This window comes from Oenanthe melanoleuca, chromosome 6 (assembly GCF_029582105.1).
Source record: "Oenanthe melanoleuca isolate GR-GAL-2019-014 chromosome 6, OMel1.0, whole genome shotgun sequence".
NCBI classification, from domain to species: domain Eukaryota; kingdom Metazoa; phylum Chordata; class Aves; order Passeriformes; family Muscicapidae; genus Oenanthe; species Oenanthe melanoleuca.
Genome location: NC_079340.1, coordinates 9,401,738 through 9,417,579, shown reverse-complemented (window position 1 = coordinate 9,417,579; position 15,842 = coordinate 9,401,738). Strand labels below are relative to the sequence as shown.

General features: G+C 43.5%; 1 protein-coding gene across 1 annotated transcript in view; it reads left to right on the top strand.

Moving 5' to 3' along the window:
* Positions 1 to 15,842, top strand: part of CDHR1 (cadherin related family member 1) — a 41,973-nt gene that overhangs the window by 3,364 nt on the left and 22,767 nt on the right. Inside the window, exons 3-9 of the mRNA XM_056495076.1 lie at positions 5,382 to 5,527; positions 6,325 to 6,375; positions 7,201 to 7,290; positions 7,735 to 7,821; positions 9,507 to 9,623; positions 11,042 to 11,185; positions 13,541 to 13,619. Coding sequence (XP_056351051.1) covers positions 5,382 to 5,527; positions 6,325 to 6,375; positions 7,201 to 7,290; positions 7,735 to 7,821; positions 9,507 to 9,623; positions 11,042 to 11,185; positions 13,541 to 13,619 — 714 coding nt within the window. The remainder of the gene's footprint in view (positions 1 to 5,381; positions 5,528 to 6,324; positions 6,376 to 7,200; positions 7,291 to 7,734; positions 7,822 to 9,506; positions 9,624 to 11,041; positions 11,186 to 13,540; positions 13,620 to 15,842) is intronic.

The following is a 15,842-nucleotide window of genomic DNA, read 5'->3' as shown; positions in this document are numbered from 1 at the left end:
TTTTCTCTGGCACTGCAGAGGAGACTTGCTCTTCATCACTTGCTCTGATCTCCTCCAGAAGCAGGAGAAGGAATCTGGTCTGCCATGTCCATGTGCAGTCCCAAGCACCCACACTCTGGATGGTCAGTGACAAAACAGGGGAACAAAAACTTCCATATGTTTGGTTCTGGATGGCTTCACTCAGGTTTATGTGCTGCAGAAATGGAGAGGTTGCTATTAGATCTTCCCTGTCCTTACATAAAGTTTGGAGTCATGGGCAGGATGCTTTTCTTGGCAGCAGCTGGTGTCTGATCTGTGCAATGCCACAGAGAACAGCCTTAATAAACCTCCAGAAATTTTACAGTCTTTGGCCCTGCTGAGATTGCAAGTGGTTGACAAAGTAGTAGGTGTTACTTATATTCCCAGACATCTGTAGGCAAGGGACATGCAACATTTGGGAACACTGAAAGGACATGATGGATTCTCTGTGTGGCTGTAGAAAGAGAAATTGCAGTTCTGCAGCTGTGGGAACACATCAAATTCATTACCATTCTCATATAATCCTTAACTTGACCTTCTTTTCCCTTGTCCAGTTTTGCTTATTTACAGATAGTTGTAACTTTTGTACCAAGTTATCAGAAGACCAGCAAATACTATTTCTGCATGAATTCTTGAAAGTACCTGCAGATTCCCAGACCCTATTTATTGCTGCTGAGCATGACACCCCTCAGGGTAAGAGGGGCCAGAACAGAAGTCCCTTTCAGTGCCAGATTTAAGAATGGGGGAAGTTATGAACTGAAGTAGTTGGTGTTTGTGGTTTGGCAGGGCAGGTGGGTAATTAGCTCTTTGCATGTGTACATACAAAATGTGCGTGTGCTCCTAATCAAGGTCTTAAGGCAGCAGTGGGGAGCTATTTCAGGTTGTTTGTTTCATCTTACCTCATAATCCCTGTAAGCCTCATGGTGGGGGCAGAGTGGGGCTGGAACAGCTGCAGAGCAGGGATTGAAGCATACTCAGAGGTCTAAGGTCATTACTCTCTCAAAGCCCAAACACCATCAGCACTCTGCAGATCTCTGCACCATCTCCTTGCTTTTCCCTTTCTGCTTTTTCCCTTGCCCCCAAGAAGGCACTCCTCCCATAAAAAGGCAGTTTGCAGTGGCAGTTCTTTGATCAAAGCTACAGCTGCCAGCTACTCACCCTGGGTGACTGATCCCTTCAGGTCCCTCCATCCTTCAAGCTTGCCCTGTTCCTACACACTCCTGGTCTCCTTTCCTCCATCATTCACAGCTGAGTGTGGAGAGCCTTCTTGTCCCCTGTGGTAACTCATTCTTGCCTTGTTTCTGTCACCCTGCTCCACCTCTAGGAAAGCTGGGAGCTACCAGAACAGAAATGTCAAACACAGCCTGCCTTCTGCACCCCTGCAGCAGTGCCAGAAGTGCACAGAGCAAAGCCCCCTGCAACGCTGAGCACTCACAGAGATGCTCTGAGGACTCACAAGTGTTACAGCCTTCAATTTTGTTCTGATTCTTCAGACAGAATCTGCAGACACATCAGAAAATTGCACTCAGATGGCTTCTCCTTGTTGCTGTGGGTGCTGCAGGGACATATTGCTGCTGTCCTTGGGGTGATGGTGTGAGCCCCATGCTGGGCACTTGCTGCCATGTTCCATCTCTCCAGGACAGCACTGGCAGCTGCAGGGTGTGCTCCAGCTGCTGCTGTAGCAGCCGTGGCTCCTGGGCTGCTGCTCCTGCCATGTCCCTGCTTTGCCAGCTGCACCATGGAGCAGGGAGGGAGCAGGAGTGTCTGGGCATGGTCCAGAAGGAGCAGCAGCAGGAAGAATGGGAAAGGAGCTGGCTTTGGGGCAGTTGTGGTGTGTGCCCATGACACAGGAGCCTGAGCACCCCCTGTGCTCGGGGTGTTTGGTGTCTGTAGCTCTGTGTTCACTGTCCATCTCCCTCTCTGCTGAGAGGTGGAGAGCAGGCATGTGGTGTTTGCTGTGGCATTGGGAGCAGAGGTGTCCTGTGCTGGCAGCATGGCCATGCAGGTCCCTCTCAGCATCTTGTTAACAGATGTCAGCTGTGGTGGCAAAGGACAGCAGCAGGACTGAGCATGAATCCAAAATGTGCTTGGCTTGTTTACCTGGCAGGGAAGGGATCTGACTGCTGAGTGTTGCACAGCAGAGAGGGAGAGCATGTCTTCAGTGAGAAAGCAAAACCAGCCCCAGAGCCCAGGGCAGAGACTGTGATTACATTTGAGTAAAAAATGAAGTAAAATGGAGCAATGGCATCATGAGACAGCCATTTAGCCCAAGTGGCAGAACAGAGAGCAAATTGCTTTTAAGATGGAATAGGAAAACAGAGTGAAAAAGCCTGGCATGACTCCTGGGAGGAATTCACAGCAGGAAGCAGCAAGTAGCTCCCCAGGACTCCCCTGTCCCAGCCTCCTGCACCATCCCCTGGGTACTCAGAGTATCCAGCTCTTCTAGCTGTGGCTTTTGCCATATCCCCAAGTAAAGACTCTTCTATTCCCATATTTTTATGACAGGGAGATGCTGTTTACTTGGTATCCTCTGGTAAGATTTTAGCTGTCTTTTTCATTTATTTCCTTTTCAGCAAGTAGAGGCAGCACACTGAGAACAGATTTTTAATTGGCATTAACACTGTGCTGAGAAGTGTTCCTGGGGGTGTTAATGATATGGAGAGTACTGTGCAGTGAAATTAAAATGTGGAAAAAATAAGGAATTATAATGAGTTGGAAAATAAATTTTGATCCACAATCTAATTTAAAAGTCATGTGAGTATTTTGTGTTATGAAAAATGAAGTATCAGCTCCAGCTAAAAAGCAAACAGTCCAGTGTAAAAATCAATGAAGTCCATCATTACTTGCTCAGAAACTCAGTAATCTCAGTCTGTACCAATATCAATGTTTGTTCTCACATTTAGCAGCAAAAAAAGTTCCTGTCTTCCTTATAAGAAAATTCTAAGAAATGTAGGAAAGGAAGCTGTGAGATTTAAAGACCAAGCTGAGGTTCCAATGCATTCACATAAACTTGCAGTCTGCTGTTCTCCAGCCCTGTGCCCCCTGAGGAGGGGTTTGCATTTGTGTGCTGCTGGTACTGGTATGTCAGGGCAGCCACAGCACAGACCTTGTGCCTGGTGCTTGCTCTCAGGTCCAAGAGAGCCCAGATGTGGTGTCCATCCTGTTTCCCCAGGCACAGAGAGCACTGCTCAGAGCTGCTGCAGACATCCACACAAGCTAGAAACAGGCAGCACAGCCAGCACTGAGTGCAAGGGACAGGAAAAGGTAGTAAGAAGTGCAGAAAACAACTGAGAAGTAGAGACAGCTACTGACCAAAACCAGGCTGCAGAAAAGCACTATATTTATAAGGATATCAGTGAGATGATGACAATTGACACCCTAGATCTCCAGTTGGACCCAGTTGTGATATTAAGACAAAGCTTTTAACAAACAAGAATAAATGAATCAGCACTGGTGCTGCAGATCCCTCCACAGTTTTCAAATTTCTGTCTCTTATATAGATAGTTGTATGAGGAAGCAGGCATTCTTTCAAGATACTATTTTATATCAGTCCCAGTTAATTCCTCTCCTTTCATTTCCTTGTGTTTAGAGAGCTGTTACAGTCAGAAGTGTCTCATCATATCGCTCATTGTCTGTCCATAATAATTTTCAGGGATCACAGTTACAGATGTGTTTTTATTTTCCATTCTGTTTTGTGGGAAAAATACAAGAAAAATGTGGGAAAATGTTTGGTAGTTTTGTGAACAGTTTTCCAAGTCTTGATTATTTATTGGCTGGCTGAACCAGCTCGTAACAGGATCTCTTTGTTAGTGCTCTTATGGGTGCATTGGTTCTTGTAATGCAACATTTTTCTGTACAAAGTACACAAATAGTGCCCTGATAATTATCATAAATGATGTTATTTGTAAGTGAGCACAGATTCCACATGGTTTGGTATAATCTCTTTCAAGACAAGACAGGAATGCTTTCCAAATAACACCACTGATGGCTGGGTGTCCCATGTCCATCAAGGCCTCTGAGCAGCTTCAGAGTTTGGATGCCAAGGAGGAAGCAAATGAGGTCCAAAAGGCTGCCCTGCAAAACTAAGGAAACCTTCAAGAGGCTGACCTGTCAGTGGTGTGGGCAAAGCTCTAGAATTAAACACAAGCTCACACATCTGGTCAGTGATCTATGCTACTGAAGAGAGAGATGAGAAAAAATTATCACTTTTGAGAACTGAATTAAATATCTCTCAAACTCAGGGCCATAGTAGTTCAAAAAAACTTCATGCTAACGTTCTTAGCAGGGATCCTTCCATCCTGTACTTGGGTTGCATGAATGAGCAAAACTCACTAGCAAGCAGTGAGTCACTTGGCTGCAGTATTCCCAGTGCAGAGGGCTCTGTTAGATGTAAAGCACAGTTTCTGTGCTTAACCCCCACAACCCAAATATCTCAGGTAACCTACCCAAGGCACAGCAGATTGGAAGGAATCAACAGTGGTTTATATCTCAGGCTCAGTCAACTGCTGTTTGTAAACTGCTTGAAGTTATTTGGATGAAAGAGGTAAAGCACAGTAGAATGACAGACATGTAAGTTTAATAAATAATACTAGTAAACACTCTCACCATGTTTGGAAAATATGGGAGTTATAACTTCCCCAGGAATTATAATTTATAGTACACAAAGTCAGTTTGGTGGAAAAACTGGCACCAACTTCTCAATCTTTAAAAATAGAAATAACAATCTTTCTCCAGCTTCTGAAGGAAATACATAGATGAGTTTGAAAAATTTATTAATTGATCTGAGCATGAGTGGGCATGTCAAGTACTTAATGAGAGAGAGCTAATGAGTGGGAGTGAAGCAGGAAAGACTTTTGCACCGATTAATTCTGAAAGTGGGAAAATGTGAAAATTGCACCTCCCAAGTTCCAGAGCTCAGATCCAGCAGGAGCTCTCTCTGAAGGGAGATTGCAGATTCTCTGCATACTAGTTTGCAGTCCTGTTGCTCCTGCAAAGAGGAGGTGTATGAGGGCTTTTGGTGCTGCTGAGATTGTCACCCAGCTGTGGAGCAGCATCACTTCTGGCTCACCTGGGCTGAGAGCTGGTGAAGAGCTTGTCACCTATGTAAACCTTTGGATATTAACAGTATTGACCTGGGCACAGCTCCACAGGAAAGGGCCTAAAGTGACAGAAACCAGCACTGATGAACTCAGTTTAACCAGCTGGCTAAAAGTTGCCATCAGGACTTCTGAACTTCTTGCTTATCCACATTTCAACAAAACCTTTTCCTGCTGCAGGGTAGCCAAGTTCCCAAGGAACAGAGCAGCGAGCACTCACTGATTGAAATACCCACAGGGAAATGCTGTTGAATATCAATTTTTCAGGTACCCATGTGTACACTCTGAATGGAACTGACCCAGAAGGAGATCCTGTGACATATGACCTGACCTACGAGGCCGGATCAAGACGTTACTTTTCTGTGGACAGGAATCTTGGAAACGTCACTTTGATCGAGGAGCTGGACAGAGAGGTACAATCAAATGGCACCACTCCAGGTGTCTGTGGAATTTCTTTCAGTTTAATTTGATCTGAGGCTTTGGGGGTCAATGCCAGTTTATTATCCCCTGAGGCATGTAATATACTTTGCAATTCTAAGACAATATACTTCCCCCATCATGTTGCATTCCAGTAGGCTTGTGCCACTAACATTGCTATCAATTTTTTCAGCTGCCTTCTGTCCAGCTTTTTTTGAAAGAGAAGTTTATTCCTTATTTCCATCTTCCCCCACCCACACCCCACCAAGAGCTTAGGGGCAGCTACAGTCATCAAATCCTCAGACCTTAGGAAGCAGAGATTTGTGTAAGCAGTGTTTCAGGACTCTCCTCTGGTACCTCATAGCCCTTTAGCCAATGTAGCTATGCTGGGTAAAGATGCCCAAAGGCAGCCTTACTCTGGGAATAAGGCATTGAACCCTTCCTATCTCACAGAGAAGCTTACACAACATTTGGTGAACCCTTTACAAATCTAAGACAGAAGAACTTTGAACTGAAGTGCCATTTTAGGGAACATTTCTTGGAAAAGGTGACTGATTTTTATGAGCACTTGAGGAAGCAACAGGGATTTACCAGGGCAACCATCTCCTGACAGTAGCCACAGAAGGTTCAAGGACCTGGAGCTTCTGAGGGGTCATCCTGGCCCCTGCTGGGATTGCTTTGTGCTATTATTTGTTACTTTCATTTGCCTGCCTAGACAGGTCTAAATCTGTAGTCTCTTTTCCAATCAGGACAAACACCTTCTCTCTAACAAAAGAATTTTCTTCATTTACAGAAGGAAGATGAGATTGAAGTTATTGTCAGTATTTCAGATGGCCTGAGTACAGTAAGTATTTAATTATGGTGTAGCTTGTCAAACTGTCTGTCCTCACATACCTACTCCTATTAAATTACCTTAAGGGGACCATCTCATTTGATCAGAAATCATAATCACATTAGAGTCTTACCTCCCGTTGCAAGAGCCACTGAACTCAGTTACTCAAGTCTCACTTCATCTCCTTGCTCAGCTGTTTGAGGATAATTACAATGTAGTGTGAGCTGAAATACTGACTTAGCAGCCTGCAGAATTCCAGCAGCTTCCTATGAAGTTTCACTGCCAGCACAGTCAGATTTGTGCCCAAGATCTGGAGGCATTTTGGAGAAACGTGTGACTTTATAGGAACCAGTGTTGGGTGCCCAAGAGCTGCCTGTCCCTACCCCCACAGTGTTTCTCCAGCATGATGTTAAGAAGATTTGCTTAGGCTAAGGTGGTGGGGGCTTTCTTGTCTGCTGCTAGATAAAGCTCTGTTCACATCTAATCGTTAAAGACTTATCTGAGGCACTGAGCATACAGTCCTACTTCCACAGATTTTCTTGGCATTTTCAGTTTATGGACTGATGCTGTCACAGCCAGGAGAGCAGTCTGCCAGTAGGAGGATGTGAGCTTCATTACTAGAGGTGCCACAAAAGTGGGACCCTCTTCTTATCCACAAGACTGGATAAATCTAGAACTCTTCCTCATCTCAAAGAAATTAATTGAGATTACTACAAGGAATTTTTGGGGAGTTCCAGCATCCTACAGGCACAACTGCCCTGGATACCTCTGTAAACAGAAAATAATGGGATTCACAAATAATGGGAGTCATAATATGCTCTTCATATTCTACTCCAGGTTTCTGAAAAAGTCAGGATCCTTGTAATGGATGCCAATGATGAGAGCCCAGAGTTCATCAATACACCTTACATAGTCCAAGTCCCAGAGGTTGGTGAAGTTCCTTTGCTTACTTGTATAGGATGTAAACAGGGGCTAATATGTTTTCAATAAAACAGCAAGTTGTGCAGGACAGATTTGTATTCTTTGGTTTATTGGGTAGGTATTTAATATTTACTGCATGGGGAATAAATCTGTAGGTACTTAGGGTGTGCTACTGTTGAGGTAAGTTTTAATATGGGAGTCAATGAGAGATTTTAGAATTGACTACAGTGGGAATAGGATATACCCAGTCTCAGCTAAAGTGTTCTGTTATTTTTATTCCAGTTTTAACCTCTTCCCTCTTTCCTTTCTGCCCTTTGGTTCCCTCAGTGCTTCTACATTCTTCCTACCATCACTCTCATTTTCTGCCTCCCTGCATGCTCATTTTTCGTTACTTTTAATTCACCTTGTTTTCTGTTTCTGTGTGACTCTGCTAACTCTTCCTGGTCACAGAACACTCCCTCCAGCAGCAGCATCTTTAAGATTGAGGCAATAGACAGAGACACGGGTTCTGGAGGAAGTATCACCTACTTCTTGCAGGTAAAGTATTGTCTGTACCTTCACAAATTTTCTCTCATTTACTGAGATTTTAGAAAGAAGATTTTTTAAAAATGGGGGTTGGGTGCAGTGCTAGTGGCTATATGCCCAATTGTGTGCCATGCACATGAAAACAAGCATTGGCAGAAGGGATGTTGTCTGAATGCAAGCAGCCAAGGGTGTGCAGCAGGCAGTAAGGGGAGCTGGAGCTGCCACTGACACTGCTGTGCTTGCCAGCAGGACCCCTCATGGCAGGGCTCTTCCTTTGGAGTGACAGGGAGAACAAGATTAGCTGGTAATCCTGTATGCTCATGAGATTTCTAAACCATGGAATGGCTTTCTTTAGGGAGCAAAACACACTGGAAACATAAATGTGCCCTTTAGTATAGCAGGCTGGTGCATGGTTGATACCTGGATCACAGTGTGAAATGAGAGATGCTAAATCTTCTCCCTGACAAAGCAGTGACTGCCTGAAACCACCCTTTCAGCTGCTGCCCACTGGTGAAGAACTGAAAGGGCTGCAGATTTAATGCTGAACTTCTGTATTACAGATCCTCTGTATGCCACAAGGGCTATTTTTTCCATTAGGCCCCTCAAATTCCTTCTTCCTACAGGCAGTTTCACCCAAGTTATCTGCAGTTCCCCTTATTCAAGAGGAAACATGAATAAAGCAAACAAAGAAACAAAGCAAATTTGTTGCAATATTTAATTTTGGATGTGAATATGGAGACAAGTTAGATGTTTACATAGCACTAAAGATAATCCTGTTAAGAGCTTGGGCATACCATGAAAGAACACCTTGAGTGCCTTGTTGAAATTTAGCTTCGACTTCACAAGTTATGATCCATGTGCAGGATTCAAATTTGCATGGGACTTTTTCCAGGGTTGATAGTCTATGAACCAAGGGACAGCAATTTCAAAATTCTATGTCTAGTTTATAATAGATTTGTGTGGCAAAAGGGATAATAAATATGTGTATTTGTTGAAAAAATCTTGCAATGTCTTTGGGCACAGTGTCTGAGAATTCTCAGATTGCACAGAAAAAAACCTCTCCACAAGTATGATATAGGCAGGTGGTGATGTCTGCTGAAATTGGCCAAAATGATCTGATAGTGGCCATTGTGTCTGGATATAGGAACATGGGTTTTTGTACAGATATCTCCAGCTCAGAAGAATGGAGGGAGGTATTTTTAGGCCTCTGTTAAAAACAGAAGTCCTTTAGAGATTGTTTGTACATCACAAAAATCCCCAGACCACCACAGTGTTTGACAATAATGTATACGTGCAACCTTCCTTTGAAACTAGTAGAACTTTGAAACACTAAGGGGTAACACAGTTTCTTTTTTATTCCCTTTTCCCTTCATCTTTTTTTTCTGTTAAGTCTCCTTACCTCTTTCCAGTCAATTAAGTGAGTTAACCAAAGTTTAAATTTTCACTATGAAATACTAAAAGATTAAAAATATCTACATTACAAGTAACTGATTAATTCTGAATAATGAAAGACTTGTGGTGGGTTCATGAATTCTTCATAAACACACAGAGGTGAAATTCATCAAATACATTATTCACCCAAACCATATCATTATTCTAGTCCTCTCCCTTAGCAGATGAAATAAAAGATGAATCCCTGTGGCAATCCTATCTCCATATGTGTAATCTCTGCTGTTTCTGCCTTTCTTTTCTGCTAGAACATCCATACCAACAAGTTCACAATAGACCGTCACAGCGGCGTCCTGCGCATCAAGCCAGGGGTCACCCTGGACTACGAGAAATCAAGAACACATTTTGTTGTTGTTGTAGCCAAGGTAAAAGGCTTTTTATGTGACACTAGAGGAGGTGGGGTGTTGTGCTTGAGTGGGACCAATTAGTCTGAAAATAAGTGCTGCTGAGACATGAAGGCAGCTGCTGTAACATCTGGGGCGTGGGGGGTAAGGAGAGGGAGGAAAGGCAGCAGGTGTCTGCTGCTGAACATCTGGAGGATCTGGGAGGGCATTTCCCACATTTCATTCCTGTCATGAGACTCACCTAAGAGTGAAGGGTATCCAGCCCTGGCCTCAAGAAGCACCCTGTGAGGTCAGGGCTGCTCCTGCTGCCACCACAAGGACCACCTACAGTAAGGCACAGGGCACAGCTAGACCCAGCACGGCACAACTGATGGATTCCTTCTCTGGAAATACCTGTGAATGTTTCTTTTTTATTCACTTCTCTGCTGCCTCGTGGCAGGAGCTTATTTAAATCCTGCAAATATTGCTGCACATCCCTTCTTGCCACTGTCTTTCCCAGCAGTACTGTGCCTGTGACTGCACATGCTAACAGGCATTAAAATTTATAGATTCTGAAGTCTCTCACAATCCTGTGGGGACCTGTCACAGAGACAGACTCACATGGGTGGAAAGAGGGCAATTTTGCTGTAACTTATGGGGACTTTGAGTTGCTCATATTTTTTGAAAAATGTATGGACCTTTTAATGTATTCTTTAGCCAGGGTTCATTCAAGAAGTAATAAAATTTCACTTAAATACTGGCTTCGGGGCAGTAAGGAAGAAAAAAAAATCTTTTTTAAAAAATTGGAATTTTTAGAATTGGTACTGCAGACCTGTTGAACAATTCACACTCTTACACACCAGCATGATGGCTACTGACCTACAGCTGGTGCCCTGAGACTGAGGGTGTTAAAAGCTTCTGAAACAGTGAGCTGTATTCCTAATTGGCTGTGCTGTATCAGTCGTGCAGAGCTGGTTGTACCAAGTCCCCAGAGACTGTTTACACAGTGTGGCTGTCTCACAGGTTTGGCTGCACAGCTCCTCTGTGCTAGCACTTTATCACACTGGAGCTCCTAGGAGACTTTGAGCATGTGCACTGTTTATTTCCCTCTGGAGATGCACTACCTTGCTCCTGTGCACTGCCTTGTGTTCATTACAAGGCTCTGTGTGGGATGTTGTAGACCTTGGTTGTTAACTTTTTGCATCAGTTTCTAGTGGTTTTTTTTTCCTGAAAAAAACCCTTGAATTCCCTGTCCCCTCTCTAAAGATAATTTATGACTGTATATATTGGCTCAATCACTTTCATTATAAGAAATTACTTATGAGGCACTGCAAGCTGTCTTGCTAATGAGAGAGACAGCAGGACAAATGGAAAAGAGAAGGGAATAGGATTCCTGGACTGCCTCAGCTGGTTTGCAGGCATGCTTCAGCAGAGGCATCTGACAATGACTTCTTTTCTAGGATGGTGGTGGGAAGCTCAGGGGAGACAACAAAGTGTTCTCAGCCACAACAACAGTCACCATCAATGTGGAGGATGTTCAGGACACCCCTCCCATGTTCATTGGGACTCCCTACTATGGATATGTCTATGAGGACACGCTCGCTGTGAGTTCTGGTTTTCACCTGTGGCAGAACAAGGGCAGCCTCTCCCATCTCAGTCAAGATGTCTCCAAGGCTTCTAGCACAGGCTTTACTGGAAATAGGACCTAAACTCTGATTTGACTCCTAGGTGGAATGAGCTGACCAAATCTCAGACTTGTTCTTACTTATGTGTACTGCAAATTTGCCATGCAAGGCTTCCTGTTGTTTTCATTGAAGTTAGAAAGAATTCTACCCATTTACACTGGTCTAAGCCCAGACAGTAAGAGCTGTTCTGTAGCTCAGAGCTCCAGAGGCACTTGGCTGAAGGCTTAAGCAGGCTGCCAGTCACCTCGCCTGAACACACCATGCTTAAAAGCCTTGGTGTGTCTGTTTGCTCTCTGGTCTCACAGTCTTTATTTTCTAGCTCAGATCAGTCTGCTACAAACAGTTGGTTGTACAAGATGCAGACAGAATTTACACCCAAATACTCCAGATTCTCTGTGTTGTCCCATGGACATCACCTGGGGAGAAGCAGCCCTGACAGCCCCAAAATGCAGGATGCTTTCTGCTCGGTGATGGCTGCTTAGGCAGGATGGGCCAGGATGGCCTCCTAGGCCTAAACTCAACCAGAGTATCAGCCAAGCAGGGACATAATTAGGAGAACCATTTTCAGCCACATATTCCTGAAGCTGCAAACTAATGAGTTTTCTATATATCTATATATCTATATATCTATATATCTATATATCTATATATCTATATATCTATATATCTATATATCTATATATCTATCTATATATCTATAAGCAGTGACATGATTGTGTATGGATCATCTTTCACTCATACATAAGATTTAATTAAAATTTTCTTTATGTATAGGACACGAAATTATATCTACCCATGAAATTACCCAACATTAGGCTGTTGATCAGTTTAGCAGTGTGATTGCACCCTGTTCATCTGACCTTCCCTTGAGTTTCAGGGAAGATTGTCTTACCTTTCTGTCCAGAAATGTACACTGCAGCCCATGCATGGCTATATACTGCAGCTCACTGCAGAGGCTGTTACATTTCAGCAGGGCAGAGAAGCAATGCTCCTGTACTTTGCAGGTGTTTAGAATGAATGATATGATGTATATTGATTTATTCTGCATAGTTACATATAGATCTTGAAATAACTATCAGGTGCACACAGGAGTTAGTGTTTACTATGGAAATGAGAATCAATAAATGTTAATTACATCCAGCTTGAGCTCATAACTTACAACATTGTGATATAATGATGGAAGCACAAATCAGTCCTTCCCAGTGTGGGTTTTGCCATTTGAATGAACTTCACAGAGAAAGAGTCAATAGCTGATTTTAGTGGTGTTTGGTGTTAATTTTGTAAACTTGCTTCTTTTCTCCTTGATGGAGTTGTCAGGATTTACAAGTACCCTGTCACCTCAAAGGGGCTGCACTGCATTTTGCCCAGTAGGCAGATTTTATTGCTGCTTCCAGCATAAATGGTAATAAATACAGTTCTGTATTTCCAGTTGCTCTAACAGAGCCTTGTCCTTGTTCGAAAAATTCACTCAAGGGCTGTCATGAAAATGCTCCTTGTTGTCATTTGGGATTCACAGACAGTTACTTCAATGTTCCCTGGTTCTGCAGCCTCAAACAGTCACACTTGAGTGTAGAGGCCTGAACTGCACAGCTCATTGCCACTTGGGTGAGCATTTTAATGTGACACTCATCATCCCTCTGAACTGATAGGAGCAGTCACATGAGCAAATGGTCCCCAGTACACAAATTCTGTACGTATGGCCCACGGCCACGTTACTTGTGCAGAAAGACAGACAGTGAAGCTTTAAGGGCAGTTAAATCACCATCATTTTCATCATAATTTTATGCCCTAGATGTTCTGTGGGCCAGGTTGCTCTGTGATCTCTGTTTGCTTCTACTGCCTGTATGAACTCAATTAGGAAGGACCAAAGTGACCCAATGGCTCTGTGGCAGCTGCAGCACACTGTGTGGCCATGGGGCACAGGAGCCTGCACAGAAGAGGTCAGAGAGAATCTTGGTAGTGCCCAAACTAAACTTTGGGTTTCAGGTTGGCTGCTCCAAATCCTCTGTCCACATCTGTGGCTCCAGGCAGGTGTCCTTGGCCACAACTTCCAACCATTCCCCAGGGCTGAGGCACCCGTGGCCATGCAGGGTCTGAGCCATTTCACACCCAGAGCAGTGGGCACTGCCCCTTTTTGTGTTCTCCATATGGCACAAGCACAAGAACCCACTCTACCCCCAGCAGCAAGACTTACAGGAGTTCAGTTTATTAATGTGCACTTGAATTCCACTGCTCTGATTTCAGCACACAGACTGATGTCCCATTTCTCCCCAGGGCTCTGAGGTCCTTACTGTTGTTGCTCTTGATGGGGACAGAGGAAAGCCTAACAGCATTCATTACTGCATTGTCAATGGTGAGTAGGCTTGTCTTAGAGGAACTTTGAAGGGCACTCAAAACTGCATCTGGCATTAAATTAGAACAGAACATGCTAGAGTTTAATAAACCTGAGACAAAATCTCAGGAAATAGTATCAGGTACCTCAGACAACTTCAGGGCCCTGTCTAGCAGAGAATAGCCAAGATTCAATTCAATGAGTTTTGTATCTCCTCCACAGAACTGTGCTTGGAGCTGTTAATGTTGCTGATTTGTTAGGCAGCAGTAGCCTGCTTGTCATTTCAGAAAGTGTAAAGGGAGATGCATTCACTCTTCTGAGCATCTCTATCACTGGGAGGTGAGATAATTCATTGGGAGACCCAGACATGGCATTTGGAGGGATATTTTTATTAATACAGTGATGAAAGTGGCTAAAGAGCCAAACCTCTGATTTCTTGCAAGAAATTATATTTACCAGTGAAGAGACACTGGAGGTACACTGAAGTGGAAGATAACAGATGTTACCAGCAGATTATTGCTTTCCATCAGCTATTCTGAGAGTGTCTGCCACACATCTTTTAATAGCATCAATGTGAAACTTAGCTGAATTGATGATTCATTAGGTGGTGAGGACAACAGCTGAGAGCAACTAAACTCCAGGTTACAGCTTTGGGGGTTTGGGGTTGTGTACTCTCTCCCTTCCAAAACAAGGCTTCCATAGCAGCTGGGCACCCCAACTCACAGGTGTGAAAGATCCCAAAACTTCCTGAGAGAAATCTGAGGTGTAGTTGAAGAGCTACGGAGTAAGTGCTTCATTGTGTTAAGTGATCTTAAGAGAGATACTCACAGATGAGTTTTTGTGTTGGTGTGGGATGAGTCCCGTGCTGAGGTTCCTTCTTAATATGAAGGAATAAATAGGTAAAAGAAAGATAGAAACACCAGAAAAAAGAGTTGCAGGAGACAATAAATAGAAAATGAGAAAAGGTAAAAGAGAAATCTGTAAAATGAGGAGCAAGAACAAGTAAGTGGGATGAAAATATGATAAACAAGGGAGAAGTTAAGTAAGAAGAACAAGTGAAAGCAGAAGAACCAGGGAAAATGTCAAAGGGAAATAAGATTAATGAGGAAAGACACTGGATTTCCAATGAAAATAGAGAAGGACTAAAAGGGTTCTCTGGGATAAAAAAACAGGTAAGTGTTTAGGAAAGAGTGGGAAAGGAAGCTGGAAGGGGATGACAGATAAGTAGAACAAAATATGACTTAATGGGAGCAGGCTTTTCTCATGCCCATTAACAAAGGGTTTTGTTTGTGTGAAATGGAAAAGAGGAGAAGGGAATATGCTTTTAGTGCACAGAAAGTTGAAAAACAGAGAACAAAAGATTGCAACAGGTTTCTGCCCCTGCACCTCAGACACTGGCATTGTTTATGACAAGCCATTATTCCAATAACTGCAGGCTGGGGTGTCAAAGGACAAGAAAACACTAACAGCAAATAGAAATTGTTCTTAATAAGCATTTCTTATCCTGTGAGTGTGGGATAATGATAGCAAATGCTCCAATCTTCTGAGCATGCTGTATGGAGGAACACATATACTGCTCCACATACTCCAGGTTACCAATTTCCCTGGGATAACTAGACAATAACATGAAGTATGGTGGTTTGAAACCACTATTGACTTAAGCTTCTTCTCAGTCAGAATATATTTTGCAGGCCACTGTATCTTAATAATTGGTTATTGTGAGTCAATATCTGTTCAATGTTGTGTCTAGAGTGCTTTAATGAAGTTGCAGTTACTGTGGGTATTAGCAAAAGAGATGGTTTATCAGATGGTTTAAAAATCAGCATTGGAAATGAGTTTGAGAAAAAAGAAAAATGACTGAGCTTTCAGGTCATCATCCTTTATTTCTGAAGGTTTGATCTCCTGCATTCCTTTCTGCACAAAGCACAGGATGTGGCTGGTTCTGTACATGAGGCAGCATCAGAGCTGCCCTTCCTGGGCACCAGGCTGCCCTTGGCTGTGATGTGAGATGGTTCCTGACATCCTGGTGGGACTCTGCTGCCTCTCTGCCAGCTGGCATTTGCTTCAGCACGAATATACCAATCTATTGAGATAGACTGCTGCCTGGAACTGGCATTCTCTCCAGACCAGTGGAAGTTGGATTGCAGTAGCAAAGTCAAAGTCAGCCTGCAGCCCTGTCCTGCCTCTGTCAGATTCTGCCTCAGCTCAGAAACCTTGGGGGATACCCCAGATACTCCAAAAAAC